Genomic DNA, 27,278 nt, shown 5'->3' on the forward strand with positions numbered 1-27,278 from the left:
CACTATTCTGTGCATGGTAACACAACAGATCCCCACCCCCTGCCTCTTGGAGCTGATAAACTGCAGAGGAGAGAGGGATAAAGATAAACAGGTACAACTTGGATTGTTTCTTCACTTCAGTGGTTAAATGTAAGGGTGCACAACCACTTTCACCCTTCTGGCTAATCCTCTTTACCTATTGATTATTCAAACTCACTAATAAGCCAATCTTTTAAATTGCACAACCAGAGTTATGAATTGTGTGTGGGGATAAAGTGACAGCTATGCCATGCTGAGGAGCGGACACTACCTTCAACACTTAAGCTGGATACACATTGACTCAAAATCATCCAAAAACAGGTTCGGCAGGAACCGCATGATTTTGGGCTTTGTGTGCAGCTGTCTGTTCTGTCAAACAGGCATGCTGGAAAACCAGCATCGGACCAGCACTGGCAGCCAATGGCTGCGAGCGCTGATCAGTGTTTTCTGGCAGGGAACAACAGCACAGTGGGAGAGATCACAGCACTGACATCGCATTTTCAATCTGTTGAACGTAAAAAAAAGTTCCACTATAGAATAAAGAAAAATGCAGACTTTAGATCAGTCGTGATTTCTGCAGCAGGTAGCTGTGCCCAGCTACCTACCTAGCTGGGCCTAGGGCTGTACAGACCATGGTTAAAACTTTTTATAAAATAAACAGAGGTCTACTTTCCAAATGAGCAGAGTATAAAAAGTTTATATTGAAAGATCTTCGGATGATTAAGTCCCACCAAAACCAGTACTGCCACAAATGTACACCAAGGGTAAATTAAGATTTGTAAAGAGAGACTAAAGTGGTTGTAAACGCTCTCCTATACTCAGCGAAGAGAACAGCCTCAGATGACACACAGAGATTAAACAAAACTCCCTACATAAAGTTACACTTGCATATCTGCAGTCTTTCCCTTTCTACATTATTTAGAAAGTGCACCTCCTGTTGTAAAACTCGTTTCCTCTTCCAGCAGTGGGTGTGGAGTCTGGGCGTACAATGTGCGAGAGCCACTCCCCCCCCACCCACACACACACACAGGCAGAGGAACAAAGGAACTTGCAGAGCTATACTGTGAATCGACCAGCTCTCTGCTCATCTATCTTTAAGCACCCTGACACAAATTTTGATCTGCTGTTATCTCTTGTGTTAGAAAACTTGTCAGAAGTGACTGCTGATAACAGAGGAACGGAGCAGCAGAGAGACATAGGAGCTTTGGAGAAAGATAAGTAAACACTACAGATATATGTGTCCAGGTCAGATTTCATAAATGGGGTTTACAACCACTTTAAATGTCACTTTTACAAGTACTAACCAATAAGAAATGTAATGCAAATACAAACTGAAGGAGGAAAATACTGCATTCTCACCTACGTGTTCCGTAAGAAATACAACAAAGAATGGGGTAACCAGATCATTGATTCCCTGTACATATCCACTTGCAGGGTGCCGGATTGCCCAGATAAACAATATTCTCTCAAAGATCTGCATGACAGAAAGAACACATTTTATTTGAGAAACATAGACCCCTTACGATTTAGGAATATTTCAGGATAGCAACACCAGAGAGATAGCAAACTTCACCCAGCATGCACCCCCAAGATGCAATTAGGTCAAAAAGTCAACTCACATCAGTCTGTTAAAAACATCTGCTGAAAAATATGACACACAAAAGGCTAGGAAATTTGGTACTCACCTGTAAGATTAATGAAAACCCATATCCATTACCAATAAGGGCGTTAAAAATCATTGTGAATGGTAACGTCTTAATAATAATGTAAATCTTTCCAAATAAAACAGGATTTACTCCACATACAACAAAAGACTAGGGAACAATACTGGTCAAATTGCCAATACTTTAAGGCTAGGTTAACATCTGTGCGAGTGGTGCCCCGCACAAATATCGGCGGCCACAACCACCCACACAGCGAAATGCAGGACCCGCGGGCAGCTGACACTAATCCTAATGGCACACTGCCCACACTGGAAATCGCACCCATACTAGGAACCTCAGTTCCCATGCAGGCTGGGATTTCAAAGATAGTGTTGGGACTTCTTTCCTGCGTGTTTTAGGGCACGGCATCAAATGAATGGGCTCTCATGCTAGCGCAAACCATGGCCCGCACAGTTGTGAACCTAGCCTGAATAAAAAAAGGAATTTTTACTTACCTGGTAAGTCTATATCTTGCAGTACCATACAGGCAACGTATTCACAGGCCCTGGTTATAGGCTCGTATCCCTCAGGTGACTAAACGCTGGAAAGCTTTTGAGGACATGTCCCCCTCGGGTGCCTCCCCTATTAATCCACCCCACTGAGCGAGTGTTCAGTTTGTAGCAAGCAATGCAGAGGAATAAAAGGGAGGGTGGCCTGTGTCCTGAACTCCAAGATACGGAATTTACAGGTAAATCAAACTCCTCTTATATTAATTGTACAGTACAGGACACAGGCAACGTACCCATAGACCCTGGGAGGTCTCCAGGCAATGATTTAGAAACAGAAGAACAAGAGCGTGGGATCCCAGCGTAGTGATTACTGCATAAAAAGAAATAGCACACTTACATTAATGCCTGGAACACACCAATCGTTTTTTTTGTTCAAACCAGCGGATGTTTTTAGAGCGATCTCCCAGCTTAGTTATGGTGTTCCAACAGGGGTACTATATTAATCCCCCCACACGCCAGAACACACCGGGTCGCTGCGTGTTGATTGACTGCTGGTTTTCCAGCATGCCTGTTCAACAGAAGCTGGACAGGTTGCTATACACACTGGCCGAATGTTGACCGATTTCTGTTGAAACAGCTGATACCAGCTAATTTTCAGCCCATGTGTACCAGCCTTAAGGATGCTTGAAACCAGCATAGATGATCAGTAGAGAGCTACGACACATTGCTTCTGTGGACTGTATAGGCAGCGGTAGAGGATCCCGAAGCTGGCTCTAGTGAGACCCACTCTGCATGACAGATAGTGTAAACCCTGAGAGCAGTGTCTGTCATCATGAGAAATAACCATGGCGGCCAGCTTCGGGATCTTCTGTACTGATCATCTATGCCGATTTCAAGCATCCTTAAAGGAGAAGTATAGCCAAAGCTTTTTTGGCTATACTTCTAAGAATCACAGGAGTGCAGTTCGAGCTGCACTCTTGTGATCAATTTTCAGACCACAGGGGACTAAAGAACAATCCTGCCTGACATCACAAACTGGGTCCAGGTTCTAAAAAGATTCTCCCTAGACTGGCAGCTGGCTCAGCTTCTCAGTGAGCCTGAGCGGCTGCTCCCACCCTCTCCACAGCCCAGCACTTCAATGAGCGCTGGAGGGGCAGAGCAGAAAGCTGGTGATTGACAGTCACCAGCTTTCTGCAGGCTAAAGAGCGATCGCTCAGTTCTCTCTTAGAGGCAGCTGGGGAAAGCTGCAGCTGGTACCGGTGCTGCAACCATCTGGATAAGTAAAGTATAATTGTTTTTTTCACTAATCTCTTACTTCACTCTTAAAATGTACGTGTGCTATTTCTTTTAATGCAATAAAGACTACAAGTTTTTAACAGGATCCCAAGCTCCTGTTCTTCTGTTTCTAGGTCAGCCTGGATCAGGCCGGATCTTTTGGAGGTAGCTGCAGGATCCTGTGATTGCCCTTATAGTCTCTCTCTCTACCTTTGGGATTAGCTGCTTTTTACACTCTCACACTGGAGATTGTGAGCCAACGTGTTACTGTGCGCTGTAGTGGTTTGCTTTCATAAGCAATGATTGAGAAGGATGGGCAACAACCAGCCAAACAGAACTGTGCTAACAGGCCCAACAAGGGTCAACAGACACAACTTCATAGTGCCTCTGCAAGGCAGGAAAGGGAATATGGCCAATGGGTTCAAAGGGTGATTTCTGCAGGGCAGAGAGAACCAAATTGAGATCCCAGGGAAGCACATGGTGCTACATTGGAGGATTAAAGCGGTTGTAACTTGCAAAGTAAAGCCATAATGTGCTAGTAGGCATCGCCTACTAGCACATTATGTGAAATATGCCTGAAAATGAAGCCTGGGTGAAGGAAGATGGGTGAAGATGGAAGCGGCCTCGCTTCCATCTTCACCCATCTTCCTTCCAGATCCGCGGACTACGGCTGTGTGACTAGCTGGAGCCATGATGTCACTTCCGAGCATTCGCATGGGAGCCACTGTTTACAGCACAGGATTCTGAAGGAACGGACCAGGTGGCCGTTCCTTCAGAGCGAATGCGCTGATGTCGCCATCGGCTGCATATGGTGCACCTTTAGGAGATATTTACAGTACCTATAGGTAAGCCTTATTTTAGGCTTACCTATAGGTACAAGTTAAAGATTGAAGTTTACAACCACTTTAATGTGAGATATTCTTAAAAGTTTTACTGTGACGTCAAAAGGGGGCTGTGACACATTTCGGAGCATGCGCGATGGCTCCTTCTTGACCACTGGAAGGAATCATCCCCCCTTTGACGTCACATCCGGGTATCTGTGTTCCACGCAGGTCCCAGCAGCGTGGCTGTACTTCCTGGATAGCCGACATGCAGCTCCCCACCGCTGGCCGGCCGGTACTGTTGTTGCCATGTCTTTCGGGAAACCTCCCGCTGAACATCTTATGTGACTTGATAAACCCAAGTATTCCGCGCTTAGGACGGTAACCTGTAAGAACTGCAGCCCCCCCCCCCCAAAAAAAGGAAAACACCTTGGTGAAATCCAAAAGACTAAAGGACTCTCGTGGGGGATTTGGCGCTGTTCAAAAGTGAATTAAAATAAAACAGTATCCCAAAAAGATGTGCATCGAAGTGTAATGACAAAATATGTGGAAAATACTGTAAATGAATACGTATATAGTAAACAAAAAGTGTGTTATGTGCAAAAACCAAATAGGCAAAATATCACATAATATATAAAAAATATATAGAAAATCAAATGCGAGTAAATACAGGTGTAGCTAGAACATCAATGGTCCTATAAGAAATGAATATCCTGAAAGTGATAATATGGATAAAAGAGTGTAGTATTGGTGCTAGTTTAAAATATCCCAAAAGTGCTGCATGTAATATGTCAAAAAAATGCGCAATATAGATCAACCAATATGATAAGATATTTGCGTGATAATTAACCGTGCAAAAAATAAATATAATATAATAAGTGTCCAAGCAAAAAATAAAATAAAGTCCTGTATATGTGAAAAAAGAAAAAAATGAAAATATCTGTGAGAATTGTCTCTGCTTCCAAAAGGATCCCGTATAAATTGTTGTGGTTATGTGATCTCCTCCAGTGGAACCCCCACTTGTGCCCCCACTCACCGGAAAGCCCAACCCCTGCAGGGGTAATGAGCATGTAAATGTAGATCCAATGGCAGGAAACGATCGATGTCTCCCTTACTGACTCCACGATCTCCTTCCTGGTTGTGTCACCACTGGTCCTGTAGAACCCCCTATAGCCGGGACATAACCCCTGTGCAGTGTTCTCCCCTCACTTCCAGCCTTCCATTACAGAATGATCTCAGCTCCTTCCTCCAAAAAAAGGAGGAAGGAGCTGAGATCATTCTGTAATGGAAGGCTGGTAGTGAGGGGAGAACACTGCACAGGGGTTATGTCCCGGCTATAGGGGGTTCTACAGGACCAGTGGTGACACAACCAGGAAGGAGATCGTGGAGTCAGTAAGGGGGACATCTATCGTTTCCTGCCATTGGATCTACATTTACATGCTCATTACCCCTGCTGGGGTTGGGCTTTCCGGTGAGTGGGGGCACAAGTGGGGGTTCCACTGGAGGAGATCACATAACCACCACAACAGTTTATACGGGATCCTTTTGGAAGCAGAAACACTTCTCACACATTTTTTCACATATACAGGACTTTATTTTATTTTTTGCTTGGACACTTATTATATTATTTTATTTTTTTGCACGGTTAATTATCACACAAATATCTTATCATATTGATTGATCTATATTGCGCATTTTTTTGACATATTTCATGCAGCATTTTTGGGATATTTTAAACCACTTTCAGGACATTCATTTCTTATAGGACCAATGATGTTCTAGCTACACCTGTATTTACTCGCATTTGATTTTTTATATATTTTTTATATATTATGTGATGTTTTGCCTATTTGGTTTTTGCACATGACACACTTTTTGTATACTATATACGTATTTATTTACAGTATTTTCCACATATTTTGTCGTTACACTTCGATGCACATCTTTTTGGGATACTGTTTTATTTTAATTCACTTTTGAACAGCGCCAAATCCCCCACGAGAGTCCTTATGTGACTTGATGTTACTTGCACTGGAAGGAACGTGTAGATTAGCTTGAACAGGGACCAGAGTTTTATCAAGGCATTCAAGGCTAGCACCAGAAGATTCTCAGCCCTGGCAACAAGAAGAGGTAAAGTTTGTTTTTGAAACTGTAGACTAGGATGTCTACAGCCAGAGTCCCCCATTTCTGACATATCAGATTGAAGATGTTTAGGTGAAGGGCCCAGGGATTGAGTTATGAACTCTATCCTGTACCTCTGTAATTGATGAGGGTTTAGGTGCTCTAGGTTTTACAGAGGTAGAGGCTTCAGAGAAAAGTTTTGGGATCTTCCGCTGTGGAAGTAAAACCTTCCCTCCTGTGACATCTTTTATGAATTGGTTAAGTGCCTCCCAAAACAGATGTAATCCTTGAAAAGGCATATGTGTGAGGTGTCTTCTACAGACAACTTCAGCTGTCCAATCTTTTAAGCATGTGAACCGAGATAAGGGCCTTTGTGGAAACAGTAGCCAATTGCAGCCTGACATATCGAAATTGCAGCAATATCTGGTTGCAGGGCTGGGCTTGCCAATGTAAAGAGAGCCTTTAAGAGCATCTCAAACTTCTTATTTGCAGAATCTTTGAAAGAAGGAACATCTTGAATAGGTACAGTGAGGGGTTTGTTCAAGATTGAGATAGCAAGATCAACTACAGGAATAGACCATTGTGTAATGAATTATTTTTTCACTGGATAAGGCTCAGAAAAGATTTTGGGAGGTTTGAAAAGCCTTTCTGGAGTGACCGTCACAGATTGCACATTCTACCCGTTCATAAAGAAGGAATGTCTTTAAGGATTTTATTGGTCTCTTTGTTCCCAAAGGGCATAACAGAATGGAGGACAAAGGTGCACAATGCCAAGGCTTTTGCAGACGGTAGGAGTGAGTTTATCCACATTAGTAAGCATATTGTGTGAAGCTCCCTCTTCAATAAGGTGAAAATCTGGTAAAGAAAAACATTTCCGCAGCTTCCTCCAATACTGCCTCAATGTCCTTTTCATTCCCTTCTGCATTTGCATTGTCTAGGGCGGGCATATTGGGATCTGGGAGTAGGCAAAATAAAGCGAGGCAATAACTGACCTTGTGGATTCTATGTGAAACTTTTGAACACAAAAAGGGTACTTGTTTATGGACTTTAGGTCCGGAATAGGACAAAACGCCTCCATTGGGTTTTGGTACTGTGAACATGTTTGAAAAGAAACCTTTTAAGCTGTCCTCTAGAGCAGTGGTCATCAACCCTGTCCCCAGGGCCCATTAACAGGCCAGGTTTTATGTATTACCTTGGGGAGATGCAGACTAGAATACTGCAATCACTGAGCAGCAAATGATATCACCTGTGATGTATTTCAGTTATCTTGCAAACCTGGCCTATTAGTGGGCCCTGAGGACAGGGTTGATGACCACTGCTCTAGAGGGACTGGAATGACCACTGCCTGGGACAAAAGATAGTTCAGGGTGGTCTGAAAATATAATTCTTTAGACAGATGACTGGTTTAAGAGAAAAAAATGATTAGAAGGTAGAGCCTGAAACTATTTTGTACCCTTTAAAGACCACTGACTGAATCGATAGGGCTGAGATATCTATGACCCAAAGGAATGATAACTGCAACAGATGTATCCCCACTCTTAAAAATGGGAGCACCCCTTCTTTGTGAAAAGGGCTTTGGGGTAGACTTGGTGAACTTTGTGTTCCAAGTCTAATACCTCAAGGAAGGGCTGAACATTGGTTTGAAGATGAAGGCTGAGCAGAGTGATGGGACACTCTTCGTTTAGAGGCGGTAGAAGCACCTGAGGAGGGGGGTTTGGAACCTTCCATTGTGGAAGAACGACTTTTCCTCCTGTGACCTCTTATGAACTCATCAAGTGCATCACCAAAGAGATGTCCTTCCTCAAAAAGCAAAATGAGTGAAGCGTCTTATTCTAGGGCATCAACACAGAAAAGTATGGCAGAAGGCAGGGAGGTTGATTTACTACAGGCAAATATACTGTGCACTGCAAGTGCAGCTGCTCTAGATCTGAGGGGAAGCTCTAATGATTTCTATCATCCAATCATGTGCAAGCAAAATGGTGTTTTTTATTTTCCTTGCATCTGAGTATTTTTTGAAAAGTGAAGCTTTACCTCATTTATTACGCTCTGGAGCAAGTGTACTTGCAGTGCACAGTATATTTGCCTTTAGTAAATTAACCCCAGTGCCTGCAAGTGTTCCGCCAGAACTCTGTTCTGGAATACAGGATCGAGTGTTCGTTATCCAATTAGCTGCAGTTTGACAAACAGAAACTGCAGCAATAACCTGCCAGAAAGGACTGTTACTCAAGTGTTCCCATGTTCTAACAGTTTACCTGCAGCTGCCCATAGCTTCTTTAGTGTGTATCCAAATCCTTGTGACAAAAGTATCTCTGCCCTATTTTTATTATCTCACATGCATAGTGCCAGATAGGCAAGTCTGTGCTACTGTATGAGTGTAGTGATTACCTTGCAGTATATTGGTAGGTGAACCGATTTATTGCAATATAATTTATATGGAGCTACTGTTATTTTAGTTAACCCTGTCCCTTCTGGTCTGAGGTTCTATAACCAGTTTTAGCTTAAGGTTCGATGCCCAGCATAGGCTAGTGTCAGGTTAGGCCTCAAACAACCACTTCTGATAGAGGTCCAGTTGCATGACAGATTAGAATCTACTAGGGACTAAAGAGAAAGTAGAAAGGTTGACTCTAAGTTCCAGTGCCACACCACAGTTTTCTGCACGTGAGGCTGCTATCCAGGCTGATTGGAAACAGTGAAGGGTTGCTTCATCAGCACAGACTTTGTCTTCAGGTCTCCCACACAAAGATGAACACCACATCGCCATCATCCTCATGGGCCCCTACAACTGAACTTTGTTGCAACATTCATCTGGGGGTATCCTAATAATAAATTATATATGCCTGATGAAGAGCATGGCATGCTCATAACTGTACAGCAGAATTGTTACAATTTACATGTTTTAAAGAGAAATCAGTATATCATTGCATTGGAGATCGTGTCCCATTGTTATATATATATATATATATATATATATATATACACATACACACAAAAATACACATATATTATATATATATATATATATATATATATATATATATATATATATATGTGTATTAGTTAGAGAAGGGTTTTAAGGGATCAGTTGGACAGATTGGAGTAGGAGGGAGTTCCAAAAGATGGGAGAAGCTCTGGAGAAATCCTGCAGGTTAGCATGGGAGGAGGTGACAAGGGAGCTAGAGAGCAGGAGGTCTTGGGAGGACCAAAGAGAGCGGCTTGGTTGGTATTTTGGGAAAATGTTAGTGATGTAGCTGGGGGCAGAGTTATGGATGGCTTTGTAAATTATTGTTAGTACTTTGAATTTTATTAGTTGAGTGAGTGGAAGCCAGTGGAGGGATTGGCAGAGAGGGGTTGAGAACACTGAATGGTTGGTAAGGTGGATGAGTCTTGCAGCGGCATTCATTATGGACTGAAGTGGGGATAGTCTATGTAAAGGTAATCCAACGAGGAGGGAGTTGCAGTAGTCGAGGCGAGAGATAACCAGGGAGTGAATTGGAAGCTTGGTGGTGTCATTAGTTAAAAAGGGGTGTATATTCTAGAAATGTTGCGGAGGCCAAGGCGGCATGATTTGGGCAAAGATTGGATGTGGGCCTAATAGGACAGTTTAGAGTCTAAGGTTACCCCTAGCACCCTGGCATGTGGGGATGGACTAATAGATGTGCCAATGATCTTGGCAGAGAAGTCAGGGGAAGAGGCACGTGGGGGAGGACATATTAAGAGCTCGGTTTTAGATAGAGTCAGTTTGAGCAATTGGTTTAACATCCAGGCTGATATGTGTGTTAGTAAATCAATGATGGGTGAGGAGACTGATGGGGTGAGCTGAGGGGCAGAGAAAAAGATTTGGGTGTCATCGCCATATAAATGGTAGTGGAAGGCATGGGAGGCTATCAGCTGACCCAGGGAGGACATGTAGATCAAGAATAGTAACGGTAAGAGGAGTTGGAGAGGAGAAAGTGGAGTTGTAAATGACACTGAAGGTGTGGTGAGATAGGCAAGATTCGAACCAATGGAAAGCTTTTTTGAGGAGTGGGTGGTCAACTGTATCAAAGGCAGAGGAAAGGTCCAAGAGTAAGAGTATGGAATAATGACTGTTTGTTTCGGCTGTTAGTAAATCATTTGTGAGTTTTAGAAGGGCAGTTTCTATGGAGTGCTGTGGGCAAAATCCAGAATGAAGGGGATCAAGAAGGTTATTCTCAATGAGGTGGTCGCTCAGTCAGTTGTAGACTAAACGTTCAAGGAGTTTGGAGGCAAAAGGGAGTAAAGAGATGGGTCTTAGGTTGTTAAGATTAGTGGGGTCCAGCATGTTTTAGAGGGTTGGGGAAGATGCCAGTAGAGAGGGAGATATGAGTTAAAGAGTGTAGGATAGAGCCAGAGGGGGACCGTAGTATTTGAGAAGGAACAGGGTCCACTGGGTTAAAAGAGAGAAGTATTGATTGTGCAGGAGGACAAGGAGTGTAAAGTGAGGGAGATATCTGTAGAGTGGAGATCGAGACGAATTGTGTCAATATTTTTTAAGTGATTAGCAGTGAGTAAGTTAGTGGGTGGAAGTAATGAAAGACGAAGTAGAGTGGTAAAGGTAGAAAAGAGATGACAGGGTATGTATAATTATATATATATATATATATATATATATATATATATATATATATATATATATATATATATATATATATATATATATATATATTATATACACATATACATACATACATACATACATACATACATACACACATATACACACACACACACATACAGGTGTAGGTGCACAATTCAACCAGAACTTTTGTTGGACACTGCTGATAATACCGGATTGTACATCGGATATATGTACTATTAATCTTTTCTAAAGATTGTATTTCCATTCTGGTGTGCATTTGTACTGGGTAGAGGCACTGTCAACTTTATTATCAAACCCACTCCATTCCATTCTTGGTGAATGTTCTGGTTCTCGTACTTACCTGCAGGTTAAAGATGCACCAATATCTGGTATAAACTGGTACAGATCCACCAATCTCTCCAAATAGGATATTGCTCTCACCCCCCCCCCCCCCCCCCGTCCGTTCTCCTTCCTCTCCTTTGTGTGACCCAGAAAGCGAAGTTTCTGACATCACTTCCGGGTCAAGCTCTCTGTGTGCCCGACTAGCTTAGCTGGGAAATAATGTTTTGAAATGCGATCTGCATTGCAAAACATTTAATGGAGCACAGGGGAGACATGCAGGGGAGTACCTGTCACCTAAAAAACATCACATAGGGGACTTTTTGTCCCCTATGTGATGAAAAAAAAAATAAGTCAAATAAAAAAAAAGTAATTTTTTTCAAAAAAATAAAGTTACACACAAGCACATAAAATCTCCCCCCCCCAAAAAAAAATGTTTGAGGGCCCCCCCACATAAAAACATGCACGAACGTAAACGCATGCGTCGGGCGCCTACGCGTGAAAACATCGATTGCGATACATGTTACATATCATTGCACACGCTGGAGTGAGAGCAATAATTCTAACACAAACCTCCTCCAGAACACTAAACTGATAGCTATAGATGGCTTTTGAAGCGTCGCCTATAGAAAATATAGGGTACTGAAGTTTGACGCCATTTCACATGCGTACAAAAATTTTAGGTTTGACATGTTGGGTATCTATTCCCTTGGTGCAACCTCCCTCTTTTATATATTTTACCAAAAATTGGGGTAATTTATTGTGTTTGTTTGCCCTAAAATTCACGCTCTCCACCATTTTATTTTCTAGGGCACAGGTGTGAAACTGGTGGTCCTCCAGGTCCCATAATGCATTGCAAGGCTGACAGTTACAAGCATGATTCCCACAGGCAATGGCATGATTGGACTTGTACTTTTGCAACAGCTGGGAGGGGCCCCAGTTTGACCCCTGCTCTAGGGTATCTGCTTTCAAAAAATACATATTTGTGGGTTTTGTGTAATCATAAGGCCCAAAATAATTTTTTAAACGTGTGCAAAGAAAACGCAAAAATGGCTCTGGCAGCAAAAAAGGGTTAATAAGAGTAGGCTACACAAAGTGGAAATAAATTGTGCAAAGGAATAAATGATGTTACATTTTGACGTAGATACACTTACCTCTTGAACTAAAGGCTGCTGAAATAGTGGAATTAGGGGATTTGTCCGAGGGATGTCAATGTGAATCTAAAATGATAAAAGTAAAATTAAACAAAAAGTCTTTAAAACCTGACGTTCACACGCTGAGGTCATTCAAGTGGTTCATTCAAGCAGTTCAGCTAGATTTGCCCTTTACTCCTAGCAGTGACTTGGTAGCCCTTCTAATGTGTAACAGAGCAAGTGCTTTGGGAGAGGAAAGTATGGTTATCTGAGCTGCCTGAGAGAGAAACTGTCATATTGCATTAAAAGCAAAGCGAGAAGCTCTGTGTAAAGACCACCGTCCAACCAATTTACATTTACCTTAACAGCATTCCTCCACAGGTCCCACTTCAAAAACACAGTAATCCTGGGTATAAAAAAAGCACATAACCTAAATGAGGATACAGTGCTCGGTCCGAGTGGCCAATCGCTAGGCCAAGCACTGTCACATAAAGGAGAAGAATCTCTATGAAGGCTAAACCTGGGTGGCTAAATTCAAGTATAAAAAGGCATATTAAGGAGAAAAAGCTATCCAAAAAAAAAAAAAGAGATAATAAATATATCTATATATATATATATAGATATATATCTATAGATCTATATATATCTATATATATATATAGATCTATATATATATATAGATATATATAGATCTATATATCTATAGATATATATCTATATATCTATAGATATATAGATATATATATATCTATATATATCTCTATCTATCTATCTACAGTATATATATATATATATATATATATATATATATATATATATATATATATATATATATATATATATATATATATATATATTTATTTATATTTATATATCTATATAATCCCCGAGGGGACACTGTCAATATTCCAGCATGAAAGATGCATAGCAGAGCAGCATAAAAAGAATCCCAAAAATGTTTTTAAATATATTGCATAGTAAAAAAGTAAAGTCAGAGCATATTGGCCTCTTAAAGGATGATCAAGGAGAAGGCAACTGTATTAAATTAATTTTTCTCCTCAGTTTTTACCATGGAAAAGGAGGGGCATAACAAACAAGATGATATCCTGTATCTGCATGAGCTATAGGCTGCATTAAAGAATCCAAAATGCTTCTCCACCTGTAACGTCCTGACAGCCTGTGCTTGAAGGAAACGCTATTAAAAAGGCACCAGGCCAGCCCTTCCCCTTCACCGACAATGAGGCTTGGAACCAGAGCCTCCGGGGCCTGAAAAGGACTTTACCCCTGCCGGGATTAATGCCCCTGCATCATCTGGTGAAACAGGAACACAGAAACAGACAGGCCACAAACCCAAACGCAGCTACTGCGTGAGCCCCCTCCAAAAAGTGCCCTATAGTGCACGCACCCAGACACCTGGACCGGGAACTCCTGCTGCCTGTGCCAGTCCCTGTCTAGGGAGTATGCCACTTCCAGACATGGCCTTCCCTAGGCACAGAAGGAGAAAGCGAACAAAGCTAGCTCCTTCCCGTACTGAGAAATGGTCTTGGAGGGCAATTCTTCAGAAAAACCTACTAGCTGCTCCCACTGGAGCCAGGAAGGTAAAGGTATGGGTGGAAGAATATAGGATAGCCAGAAAGACAGAGGCCTTCCCTCACCCAGGTTCTGGGTGATATATTTCCTCCGTCCAGAGGAAACAAAAACTGACCCGTTTCAGCAGAGAGACTTCCTTTTAAAGTGTACTTGGTGACGCGTTTCTTGTTCCTCTTGGAGGAGGTGCCATAACTCATGGGCTTTCCTGGAAGACGATTTGGGAAATGCAAATATATATCTGACAATTTATTTTAAAATGGGAGAAAAATTTTACTGGCACTGCATATATGTGGTATGTTGTCATCAGGGGGTGCCAATTGAAAATACCTCTGATGGACAGAGATGGCACGGCGATGGTTAAGATAGGTTGCACCAAAGATACCAGATTTCATCAAAAGTTTAAAGGATTTTTTTTTTTGGTAAACAAAAACAGAATCCTTTTCCTTTAAAGCAGATTATACAGCACAGTGCTTGTGCGGTGTCATTTGCCCCCTGTAACACCTAAAAAACCTGGTTGATTCTGCCTGGCTATGCCCTCCCCTCCGCAAACTGTCCACGAAAATCAGGGCTAACACCGTGGTCCATTTACGTGATTCCGTCATCCGCAGATTTTTTACATAACACAGGCACAAGGACACTTGTCATTATGGCACAGAGGGCATAAGACAAATTTTATTGCAGTGGGTTAACAACCACTTTAAAGTATAACTATAGGGCAAAATATTAAAAAAAAAGTTAAATTTCTTCATCAATTTAGGCCAATGTATACATATTTTTTGTAAAAAGTAATCCTAATAAGTGCAGATTGATTGCTTTGTGCAAAAGTTATAGCGTCTACAAACTATGGAATATTTTTCTTTACTGGTAATGCTATCAGCAACTTATAATGCAACTGCAATATTGTGGCGGACATTCTGACACTGACGCTTTTTGGGGACCAGTGACACTTATACAGTGATCAGTGCTAAAAAATATGCACGGTCACTGTACTAATGATGGAAAATAATGCGCCAATAGTAACTAAATATGAAGGTAACATGGCGAAGCGAATTACCAAAATGAAGAAAAAAAGGAAATTAAATAGTGAGCAAAAACACCAGAAAATTTAGAAGGTGCAAATCTGTGAATCACTCTTCAAAGTAAATGAATCGCTTTACAGAGTCCTCTATTGATGTCAGGGTGTCTCACAAACACGGCAAATCCCTCCACCACATGGATTTTATGCTTACCAGATAGCAAGCAGTGTAGCGCTTGTGGTTTATTACCCAGCCTTGATCATCGGTTAGATTCAGATGACAGCTCACATCCCAGAAATCCTCCTATGATGGAAAAGGATGGATGGTCTAGCACTTAAGAGCGAATCCAAGGGAGCCAATCTTGTTCAAAGAGAGGACTCAAAGTAACCCAAAAAAGGAAAGAAGCCTCGCCATTGTGTAAAAACCAGTGGAACATTTATTTAAATAAAGTAATGCACTTACCCTTAGGAGCATATAAAACAGAATAAAAAAGAAAGCCGGCCAGCTAAAGGTAAATGCCCGTCCCTCTAGGTTCTTGGCAAAGTGGTGACGTTAGCACGTCCCTCTGTCCGATGCATTTCGTCACAATAGGACATTGTGCTGGGGCATTGGCGGCGTGCTGACTCACCGCTTAAACAGGCAATTAGAACCACACCTCGATCTGAGCCTCGGGCGGGCAGACCCAAAAATCCCCATATTAGAAAAGGGAAAAACCTAACTAAAAAATCCCCATATTAGAAAAGGGAAGAACCAGACCCAAAAATCCCCATATTAGAAAAGGGAAAAACCTAATATTATGAATCTCTATCAAAAGGTCTCATCCTCATTTAAAACTCTAATAAACACAACGGGACTACAGACGAGAGAAGACGTTTCTATGTACTATACTTAGTAAAATAAACTCTAATGAAAACATATGCATAAAATATGCTTAACAGAATTCTATAAAAAAGACCAAAAGGAGTCACCAGTATCAAATACGCACTCCTAGAATGCCACTACTGCCACCAGTGGTCAGCAAATAGAACAACACCCAAAGAGATTATATTTAATTCATAGTTGGATGCAGAAATTAGCTTAATCTGTTAGGGTGTGTAAACCATATATAATGGCAATACCATCCATCTCGCAAATACTAAAAAAAAGTAGGGTGGTCATTCTACTCTGATTGAGGTAAACCTATCAGGAGAGAACACACTTACTTGAGCCGCAGCGGTACCCAAAGGGTCAACAAAAAATAAGAAATTAATGTAATCAAATGAAAAACTCCCTTAACCTATTAGATATATAAGAAATACTGCGCTATAGGTAAAAAACATAAAAAAGCTGCGACTAAAAGTGTTATACTACACCAAACCTATGATTAAATAAAATGAAAAGTCGCGCTAAGCAATGAGATTTGCAAAAATTATGACCAAACAAATGTTGCGTGAATAACAAAACAATAATTACTGATACATATTGATATCTACAAATTACAATAGGTGTATCTAATAACCCATAACGTGATTATATACCAAGTGTAAAAGTGAATATTTTGGAATGATACAAAATCAATCCATAAAAAAACAAACAGTCTGTATAAGTGAACGTCACATATTCCAAAAGATTCCAATGGAGGGTGAATCCACAGTGATGGGTGGTGAAAGTTCACACCGAAGTGGCTAGTGAAATGTAGTGTAAACCTGTTACATTTATTATAGTATAAAAATAGGTGGCAACTTACATCAAAAGGAGAGTTAAAACGCATGTAAAAGATTAGCCGGCCGGCTTGTACAAAGCCCGTATACTTCCAGGACTCAGCGGTGACGTCAGGGCGTAGCTCCTCCTCCCTACGTCATTTCGTCTCAAGTGGACGTGGTCACGGGATACGAGCAGCGTCCTGATGCACCGCTTAAATAACAATCAACTACGAACAACTAGCAGCTAGCAACCCTGCCCCGCTCTGAGTCACAGGATCTGAATCGCAGGGCGCCATCCTACTCAAGGGAAAAGCTATGGGCAAACCCAACGATGTAGCTGAGGCGGTAAGCAATAAATCTCCCATGGGGATGAATATACATAATGTCTGGGAAAAAAAACAGGAACTATGATAAACATAAAAAAAAATGAAAAACTAGATAGGTTTTGAAACCTATCCTCCCAGATAAGCCAAAGGTCGTTTTTAGGGGTGCACCGTCCCTCAAGGACAAATTGGCACCTAACATTTTGAATCCACCGATACCTAGATTCGTTTTTTTCTCTGAACTAACGGGTTATTATCAATGCAGGAAATGTCAGGGCTGCTCAATTAATAGATGTAGAACTAGGAGAACTGTCAGTTTTATCTCTACTTATACTTCCAAATCATTCACCATTGAACCTTTTATTACCTGCGCTTCATCTGGGGTCATCTACATGCTGCAGTGCCCTTGTGGCCTGCAGTATGTGGGTCGGACCAAGCGACCCTTGCAAGTAAGGCTAAATGAACACATTAATAATATATGTAGAGGATTCACTAAACACTCCGTCTCCAAACATTATCTGACCACCCACCAGAGAGACCCTACTGGTACCATTTTTTTGGGGATCGACAAATTCAGACCTCACTGGAGGGGTAGTGGGTTAGTCAGAAGTATCTCGAGGTTGGAAATGGCCTGGGTCCATAAGGTGAAATGTTACACCCCTTTCGGTCTTAACATTGAAGTTGATGTCAACTCCTTTATTGACAATTCAGATTTCCACCGGTGGGGTTTTATATATACTCATTGGGATGCTAGATGGCCCTTTTGATAGGTATTTTTCAATGCCAGTTTACCACTAGTATTTCATATATATATACAATTTTTCTTAATTTTTTCAATTTTTTTGTATTTCTATATATTTTTATAATTTTCCATTCCCTTTCCCTTTTTATGTATGGTTTTAATTTGGTAATGGTTAATAATGACACGATTTATCTTTATACATGGTCATTTGTCTGATACTATTTCCATACATGGTGCATTTTGTATTTATATTGTGAGGGGTCTATGGGGAATGATGGCGGGGCGCCTCCCTAGCAATAGAATTGCGAGCATGAAATTGTAATTCCCGATATTCTTTTAAATTATTTTTTATATATTCAGTGAGGTTTTTTTTTGGTATATTTCTACCTTGAGTTACCATTTACGTGCGGTGTGTTTTGGTCCGCTCTGGTGGTTGCAGCCTTAATGTTTAAATTATCAAGTGAGGTATGTCACCACTTGGTAGCTCAGATTTTAGCAATGATAACATTGTTTATGCTATATATTGTTTTTATCTGTAAGAAGTATCTAGTTTTTCATATTTTTTGATGTTTATCATAGTTCCTGGTGTTTTTCCCAGACATTATGTATATTCATCCCCATGGGTGATTTATTGCTTACGGCCTCAGCTACATCGTTGGGTTTGCCCATAGCTTTTCCCTTGAGTAGGATGGCGCCCTGCGATTCAGATCCTGTGACTCAGAGCGGGGCTGCTAGGCTGCTAGTTGTTCGTAGTTGATAGATTGTTATTTAAGCGGTGCATCAGGACGCCGCTCGTATCCCGTGACCACGTCCACTTGAGACGAAATGACGTAGGGAGGAGGAGCTACGCCCTGACGTCACCACTGAGTCCCGGAAGTATACGGGCTTTGTACAAGCCGGCCGGCTAATCTTTTACATGCGTTTTAACTCTCCTTTTGATGTAAGTTGCCACCTATTTTTATATATAATAAATGTAACAGGTTTACACTATGTGGAGTCTTTTTGTTTTTCTGGCATAATACTGGTTCCTGCCGATTCTGTCTGCGGACCACCTTTGCTGACACTTTGAAGACCAGGGCTTGCCAGAGGGATCCCGGGCTGGGGTTGCAGCCATTCGTTTTGTGTGGTCCCCTGTAATAAGGGACCAACACGTTCTGGTAAGCGGTAGTATTTTTTCAATGGTGGAGTTGACTTTCACATTTCACTAGCCACTTCGGTGTGAACTTTCACCACCCATCACTGTGGATTCACCCTCCATTGGAATCTATTGGAATATGTGACGTTTACTTATACAGACTGTTTGTTTTTTTATGGATTGATTTTGTATCATTCCAAAATATTCACTTTTACACTTGGTATATAATCACGTTATGGGTTATTAGATACACCTATTGTAATTTGTAGATATCAATATGTATCAGTAATTATTGTTTTGTTATTCACGCAACATTTGTTTGGTCTTAATTTTTGCAAATCCCTTAACCTACTGCCGACCAGCCGCCATCATTATACTGCAACAGGTTGGCTCCCCTGCACAAACCACAGTAGGTGTACGTCGACCCCTTTAAGAGCTATAGGGGGCGTGCACGTGACACGCCATCGCTCCTCAGAGAGCCAGAATGGGGATGTCAAGGTAAACCCTGTTCTGTCAGGGAAGTAGAGAGGGATCTGCTGTTCCAATTGATCAGGAACAGCAATCTCTCTCTACTCCCTGTCAGTACACTCCCCCCACAGTTAGAAACACCTCCCTATTTAACACTTAACCGCTTGATCGCCCCCTAGTGTTACCCCCTTCCCTACCAGTGACATTTATACAGTAATCAGTTGCCATTTTTAGCTCTGATCGTTGTATAAATGTCAATGGTCCCAAAAAGTGTCCGATCTGTCTGTCGCAATCCAGCAAAAAAAAAAAAAAAAAAATCGCTGATCACCGTCATTACTAGTAATTTAAAAAAAAGTATAATAAAAATGCCATAAATATATGCCCTATTTTGTAGACACTATAAATTTTGTGCAAACCAATCAATATACGCTTATTGCAATTTTTTTTTACCAAAAATATGTATTAGAATACATATTGGCCTAAACTGATGAAGAATTTATTTTTTTACATTTTTTTTTGGGGGGGGGGGGGGGGGGATATTTAAAATAGCAAAAAAGGAAAGGAAAAATTAAATACCACCAAAAGAAATATCTATTTGTGGGGAAAAAAAAGGACTTCAATTGTGTTTGGGTACAGCGTCGCACGCGCATTTGTCAGTTAAAGCGACGCAGTGCCGTATGGAAAAAATGGCCTGGTCATTAAGGAGGAAAATCTTCCGGGGCGGAAGTGGTTAATGTGTCACAAAGGACTCCCAATGGACAACATCAAAATCGCAAGATATCATTTGGTCCTCAATAGGTTGGGTCTCCATCCTAAACCACAACTAAAAATTAAAACCAATTGTATGACAAAATAAAATTGGAAAGAAGGGTTAACACTTTAGAAAGGGAAGACACTTAGGGGAAAAAAGAAGATAAATGCACACCCCGGATAATGTCAGAAAAAAGAGAATGTCCCGTATGGGGTTTTCTAGGCAGCAAAAGGTTGAGAAATACTACGTGTAGTAATTATGATTTTATTATGACATAGTATCAAAAATTTGACAAACACGGTCAAAACATGAGCTGTGGTACATAAGATAAAAACAATAACATCACTAGTGTGGCTATACACAATGATACACAGTGCTCAAACACTAAAGTAGAGATGATATGCGAATACTGATGCGTTTCAACCCCACGGGGTCTTCTTCAGAGGGTTTTGTAAGCTGTAGAGATGTTTACATGTGTTGGCATTCGTAATTATAATCAAAGTAAAAAGAAGATAGTAGACATTTTTGTATAATTACCAATCACATTGTATTGTGCGATGTCTCAAAAGCCTTTAGAGGGGAAACCCCCTTACTTGATACAAGAATCCTCGGTTGGCCGGTGCATCCACAGAGGGGATCTCTACAACATCTCTACAGCTTACAAAATCCTCTGAAGACCTGGTGGGGTCCAAACGCATCAGAATTTGCATATCATCTCTACTTTAGTGTTTGAGCACTGTGTATCATTGTGTATAGCCACACTAGTGGTGTTATTGTTTTTATCTCATGTACCACAGCTCATGTTTTGACCGTTGTTTGTCAAATTTTTGATACCATGTCATAATAAAATCATAATTAACTACACTCCACGTAGTATTTCTCAACCTTTTGCTGCCTAGAAAACCCCATACGGGGGACATTCCCTTTTTTCCGAAGGGTTAACACTTTACCTGCCACCTGAGATTCACAACGAGTTTACATACACACAATAAATAAGAAAAAAATAGAAGATGTTTTAACCCTATAAATCCATGACATTTCTAATTTGGAGATTTCTCTTACCAAAGAGCTACCCCTGCAATGGGGGCTAAATTTATCTATCCCCAAAAAAGTTGCATTAGCAGGATTTTTATTATGTGCCAATAAATAGTGTTTGGACACAGAGTGTTTCTTAAAGCCCTTTAAAATGTTAGTTACATGTTCATTAAGTAGAACATGTAACAGACGCTTAGTCCGGCTGACACACTGTAGCCAGCACGGCACTGAATGAGGTAAACCACTCCTGTGGTGGAGCATGTAATAAAGGGTTTAATTTCAAACTTTGATGTATGTGGAGATAAATTTGGTGTTTCTACTTGACGTACAACCACTAAGAGCATGCTCAGCAATTCCTACATTGGTTAAAAGCCTGTAAGGCTTTAGAAAAAAATATTGTTTTTAGCCGGAGGATCGAAAACATTGGTGGATATTCTATTTCTGAGGGAGGGAGTTCCCGTATAGACCACTTGAGGTTTTGTGGGCAAAACAGTATTCAGCACCCTATCAATACCCAGAATATGCCAATGTTTGTAAATAAGATGCTTAAGATTATGATGCTGAACAGAAAAAAAGTGTAATATAAATGTAACTAAGGGGGCCGTATTATTTCTTACTAGCAGGGATTTCTCTTTAAGCAAATCCTCCCTGTTCATTTGGGTGATTAGGAGTGGTCCGCAAAGACTTATTGTAATAACCCTTTTCAAGAAACATCTTAGTAAGAGTGTCAGCTTGGATCAGAATTTTTGAAGCCTCTGTACAATTACGTTTAAGTTACACGTACTGGCTCTTGGGAACAGAACTCAACCAGGAACTATGATGACAACTGTTATCTGGGATATAAGAATTTCTGTCTGTGGCCTTAAAATATGTAGAAGTGACAAATCTGTCACCTAACAGCAATCTTAACATCTAGGAAGTCAATCTCTGTAAGGCTCGCTTCATGACTCATGTGTATCCCTCTCCTATTGATGTTCAAAGAGCTGATAAACTGAGTCAAATCAGAACTACTGCCATCCCACAGGAGGAGGATGTCATCTATTTATCTTGCCCAAAGGACCACCTAAGGTCTCTGTTGTGCATAGATGACATCCTCCTCCCATCGGGCCATAAAGAGGTTGGCAAGACTGGGAGCACATTTAGCTCCCATAGCCACTCCTCTATACTGGCAAAAAAATTGGTTGTTGAACCAAAATTATGTGAATTATGTGATGTTAATGCCTTTATTGAGTAGGGTAATTTTTCTCATTTATTGTGTGTATGTAAACTCATTGTGAATCTCGGGTGGCAGTTAAAGTGTTGACCCATCTTTCCAATTTTATTTGTGGTTTAGGATGGAGACCCAAGCATAATAAGCACCAAATGATATCTCGCTATTTAGATGTTGTCCATTGGGGGTCGTTGTGGCACATTAACCACTTCAGCCCCAGAAGATTTTCCCCCTTAAATGATCAGGCCATTTTTTTGCTATACGGCACTGCGTCATTTTACCTGACAATTGTGTGGTCATGCAATGCTGTAACCAAACAAAATTGACGTCCTTTTTTTCCCACAAATAGTGCTTTCTTTTGGTGATATTTGATCACCTGTGAGGTTTTTATTTTTTTCGCTATAAACAAAAAAAGAGCGACCCAATATTTTTTACTTTTTGCTAGAATATATATATCTATATATATCTATATATAGATATAGATATATATAGATATATATCTATATCTATATATAGATATGTGTATATCTATATATAAAAAAGAATTTCTTCATCAGTTTAGGCCAATATGTATTCTTCTACATATTTTTGGTAAAAAAAAAATAAAAATTGCAACAAGCATATATTGGACTGGTTTGCGCAAAGGTTATAGCGTCTACAAAATAGGGGATATATTTATTAATAATTTTTTTTTTCTTTTTTTACTAGTAATGGCGGTGATCAGCGATCGTTAGCGGGACTGTGACATTAGGAACAGCAGATTTCTCTCTATTTCCCTGACAAAACGGGAATCTGTGTTTATATTGACAGATCCCCAGTCTGGTTCTCTGAGGAGAGATCCTGGGTCACCGGCGGACATCGACGGCGGCTTGTCGGCAAGAGGTTAAGGGAGTTTTTCATTTAATTATATTCATTTCCTATTTTTTGTCCACCCTCGGGTGCCACTAAGACCCAAGTAAGTGTGTTCTCTCCTGATAGGTTTACCTTAATCGGAGTAGAATGACCACCCTCCTCTTTTTTTTGTATTTGCGAGATGGATGGTATTGATATTATATATGGTTTACACACACACCCTAACATATTAAAGTTGATTTCTGCATCCAACTTTGAATTAAATATAATCTGTTTGGGTGTTCTATTCGCAGACCACAGGTGGTAGTAGTGGCGTGCTAGGTCTGCGCATTTGATACTGGTGACTCCTTTTGGTCTTTTTTATAGATTTCCGTTTAGCATATTTTAAGCATATGGTGTTTTCATTAGAGTTTATTTTATTAAGTATAGTACATAAGAATACCTTCTCTCTTCTGTAGTCCCATTGTGTTTATTAGAGTTTTAGAGGAGGCTGAGGCATTTGATTAATAGAGATTCATAGGTTCTCCCTTTTCCAATATGGGGATTTTTGTGTCTGCTCGCCCGAGGCTAAGATCGAGGTGTGGTTCCAAATGTATATGTTATTTAAGCGGTGAGTCAGCACGCTGCCCGTGCCCCAGGATGATGTCATATTGTGATGAAATATGACGGAACTTGACGGGAGGAGGGACGTGCTGGCATCACTGCGTTGACAAGAACCCGGAGGGACAGGCGTTTACCTTTAGCCAGCCGGTTTTCTTGTTTTATGCTGTTTTATCAGCTCCTAGAGGTAAGTGCATTACTTTATTTAAATAAATGTTACACTGGTTTTTACACTATGGCGAGTCTTCTTTCCTTTTTTGGATTACTTTAAGTCCCCTCTTTGAACGAGATTGGCTCCCTTGGATTCACTTTTAAATCCTAGACCATCCGTCCTCCTCCATCATAGGAGGATTTCTCGGATGTGAGCTGTCATCTGAATCTGACCGGTGATGATCAAGGCCCAGCTGGGTAATTCCCCACAAGCACTACACTGCATGCCATCTGGTAAGCGTGAAATCTATGTGGTGGAGAGATTTGCCGTGTTTGAGAGTCACAGACATCAATAGAGGGCTCTGAAAAGCGATTCATTTACTTGAAACGTGATTCACAGATTTGCACCTTCTAAATTTTCCGGTGTTTTTGCTCACCATGTAATTTCCTTTTTTCTTCATTTTGACATTTAGGTTCACCATGTTAACTTCATATTTAGTTACTAATAGCGCAGCTTCTCTTTCCTTTTTTAGTCACTGTATGTTATGGCTGAGCTGCTGCCGTTTGTTCATTTAGTTTATTTAGCGTGGTTTGTTTTTTTATACTACTGTACTAATGACACTGGCTGGGAAGGGGTTAACATCATGGTCAATCAAAGGGTTAGCTGTGTGCCTAGCCTGTGTTTTTCTAAACTAAGGGAGGTGCTTTTAAAACTAGGGGAAGACATGGATCCTAGTTCCTGCTTTGCAGGATCACAGGAACCATGCCTTCCCTCTGGTCTGAAAGGCGATCTGCCTCGTTTACATAGGCAGACCGCCGTTCTGCCTCTCTGCTCGATCGAGTCTGTGGTACCTGCCACTGGGCTGCCACTGTGTGTGATCACAGCAGAAGCGCGCCAGCATGCCACCTACCCGGGAGAGCCGGATCACGTAAATACACGTGACCCAGCCCACAGGTGCCTCCCTGTAGCAGTAAAACTGCTATAGGCGGTTGGGAAGAGGTTCATGGTATCTGTAAAAATTTAAAGTATTTCTGCACTTGTACATTTGTGTGGGAGGCAGCACTCTAATTGTCTGAATACATAACAAAAAATGAATCTCCAAAACTGATAGATGCGCTTCCCCAGTTCATGTGCCATAAAGTGCCAGTGTTGAAATAACCAAATAAATGTACAATAATTTCATATAGAAACATGAATAAAAATACATCCAAAAGTGCATATGCAAACCAACAAATATACATAAAATATCTCACAGACCCAGCACTTAACTGTTTTTTGTTTTGCACCTGGTGGATGAAGGCTTGCCTAGCAACACATTTAACACTCTCCTCTTTTGAATTGGCTACTACGGAAGAGGTTACAAAAATGTTCTCGGATGCCCACCTAACCAACTGTCCCTTGGATACTGTTCCCTCACAACTACTACGGTCACCCTCTTCTTCTATCCTATGCTCCCTCACCCACATCTTCAATCTCTCCCTCTCTAGTGGCATCTTCCCCTCCCCTCGAAAACATGCGCAGATCACTCCCATTCTTAAAAAGCCCTCACTGGACTCTACCGACCTGAACAACTTAAGACCCATCTCATTGCTCCCATTCACCTCTAAACTTCTAGAACGCTTAGGCTACAACCGTCTTAACTCCTACCTCAATGAAAATAACCTTCTTGACCCCTTAGTCTGGCTTTCGCTCGCAGCACTCCACGGAAACTGCCTTACTAAAACTCACTAACGATTTACTAGCTGCTAAAACCAACAGCCAGTACTCCATACTCCTACTATTTGACCTCTCTGTGGCCTTTGATACTGTTGACCACCCGCTCCTTCTCATTCCCTTGGCCTCCGAGATTCTGCTCTATCCTGGTTCTCTGCCTATTTATCACAGCTCTCCTTCAGTGTTACCTACAACTCTGTCTCCTCCTCTCCATTGCCCCTTTCTGTGGGGGTCCCCCAAGGCTCGGTTCTTGGACCCCTTCTCTTCTCTATCTACACCTCCTCCCTTGGTCACTTAATAACTGCCCACGGCTTCCAATACCACTTATACGCTGATGACACCAAATCTATCTGTCTACTCCTCACCTCACTCCTTCAGTCTCCTCTCGCATTGCTAACTTACTAACTGACATATCAGCATGGATGTTGCACCACTTCCTTAAACTAAATCTCTCTTAATATTCCCCCCCGCCCGTGCCCCCTTCCATGACTTTTCCATCAAAATCAACAATGCAACCATCAGTCCCTCCCCTCACGCCAGGGTACTAGGTGTAATCCTAGACTCTGACTTGTCATTTCAGCCTCAAATCCAATCGTTGTCAAAAGTTTGTAGAATTCACCTCCGCAACACTCTCTCTTTTTAACAAATGAAACCACCAAGCTCCTCATTCACTCACTTGTTATCTCTCGCCTTGTCTATTGCAACTCCCTTCTCATTGGCTTACCTCTCCATAGGCTATCCCCTCTTCAGTCTATCATGAATGCTGCTGCCAGACTTATCAACCGCTCAGTGTCTGCCAACCCTCTACTCCAATCCCTACACTGGCTCCCAATCACCCAGCGAATTAAATTCAAAATACTAACCACAACATACAAAGCCATTCACAACTCTGCCCCGAGCTACATCACTAATCTTGTCTCCAAATATCACCCAAATCGACCTCTACGCTCTTCTCAAGACCTCCTGCTTTCAAGCTCTCTCATCTCCTCCTCCCATGCTTGTCTCCAGGATTTCTCCAGAGCCTCTCCCATCCTCTGGAACTCGCTACCTCCATCTATCCGGCTATCCCCTACTCTTGCTACCTTTCAGGCGATCCCTGAAAACTCATTTCTGTAGGAAAGTGTGACAGACCTAGCCGGGAAAGAGACTTTTGGAGGGGACTGTATGCTAGCCTCTTGCCGATCGATCGGGGGCCCTTGCATTTGGGGGAACGGTGCTCTTTGTAAGCTGTATGTCTGGGGACCCTGGATTTGCCATATTGGAATAGTGGCTGATTCATAATGCTGGGACAGATACTGTTAGGAGATGCTGATGTAAATTCCAACACCTGTCTGTCTATTGTCTGCTAAAATGTGTATTGTAAATAAGTCTACTATGGGATCTAAGAGTCATTAGATCCCCATTGTTATTTGTGTTAATTAACTCTGCTATTGTGTGAAGAAGAGTCTATGTTGATTGTGATATTGTTGATTGGATTTTCTGAACTACAAGACGGCCAGTCTGGCCTAACGGTCATGTCTGAGTCATCTAGGCTGTCTAAAGGGATTAGTTAAT

The 27,278-nt window shown here is 41.3% G+C and overlaps 1 protein-coding gene across 5 annotated transcripts in view; it reads right to left on the reverse strand.

The window, feature by feature from the left end:
• The window catches only part of TBC1D22B (TBC1 domain family member 22B), a 551,506-nt gene that overhangs the window by 196,683 nt on the left and 327,545 nt on the right, over nt 1-27,278 (reverse strand). For all 5 annotated transcript variants that reach the window (XM_073615872.1, XM_073615870.1, XM_073615873.1 and 2 more), the window contains 2 exons: nt 12,478-12,543; nt 1,378-1,492 (listed from right to left, as the gene is read on the reverse strand). In XM_073615872.1, coding sequence (XP_073471973.1) covers nt 1,378-1,492; nt 12,478-12,543 — 181 coding nt within the window. The remainder of the gene's footprint in view (nt 1-1,377; nt 1,493-12,477; nt 12,544-27,278) is intronic.

This window comes from Aquarana catesbeiana, linkage group LG02, assembly GCF_042186555.1.
Source record: "Aquarana catesbeiana isolate 2022-GZ linkage group LG02, ASM4218655v1, whole genome shotgun sequence".
Lineage (NCBI taxonomy): Eukaryota > Metazoa > Chordata > Amphibia > Anura > Ranidae > Aquarana > Aquarana catesbeiana.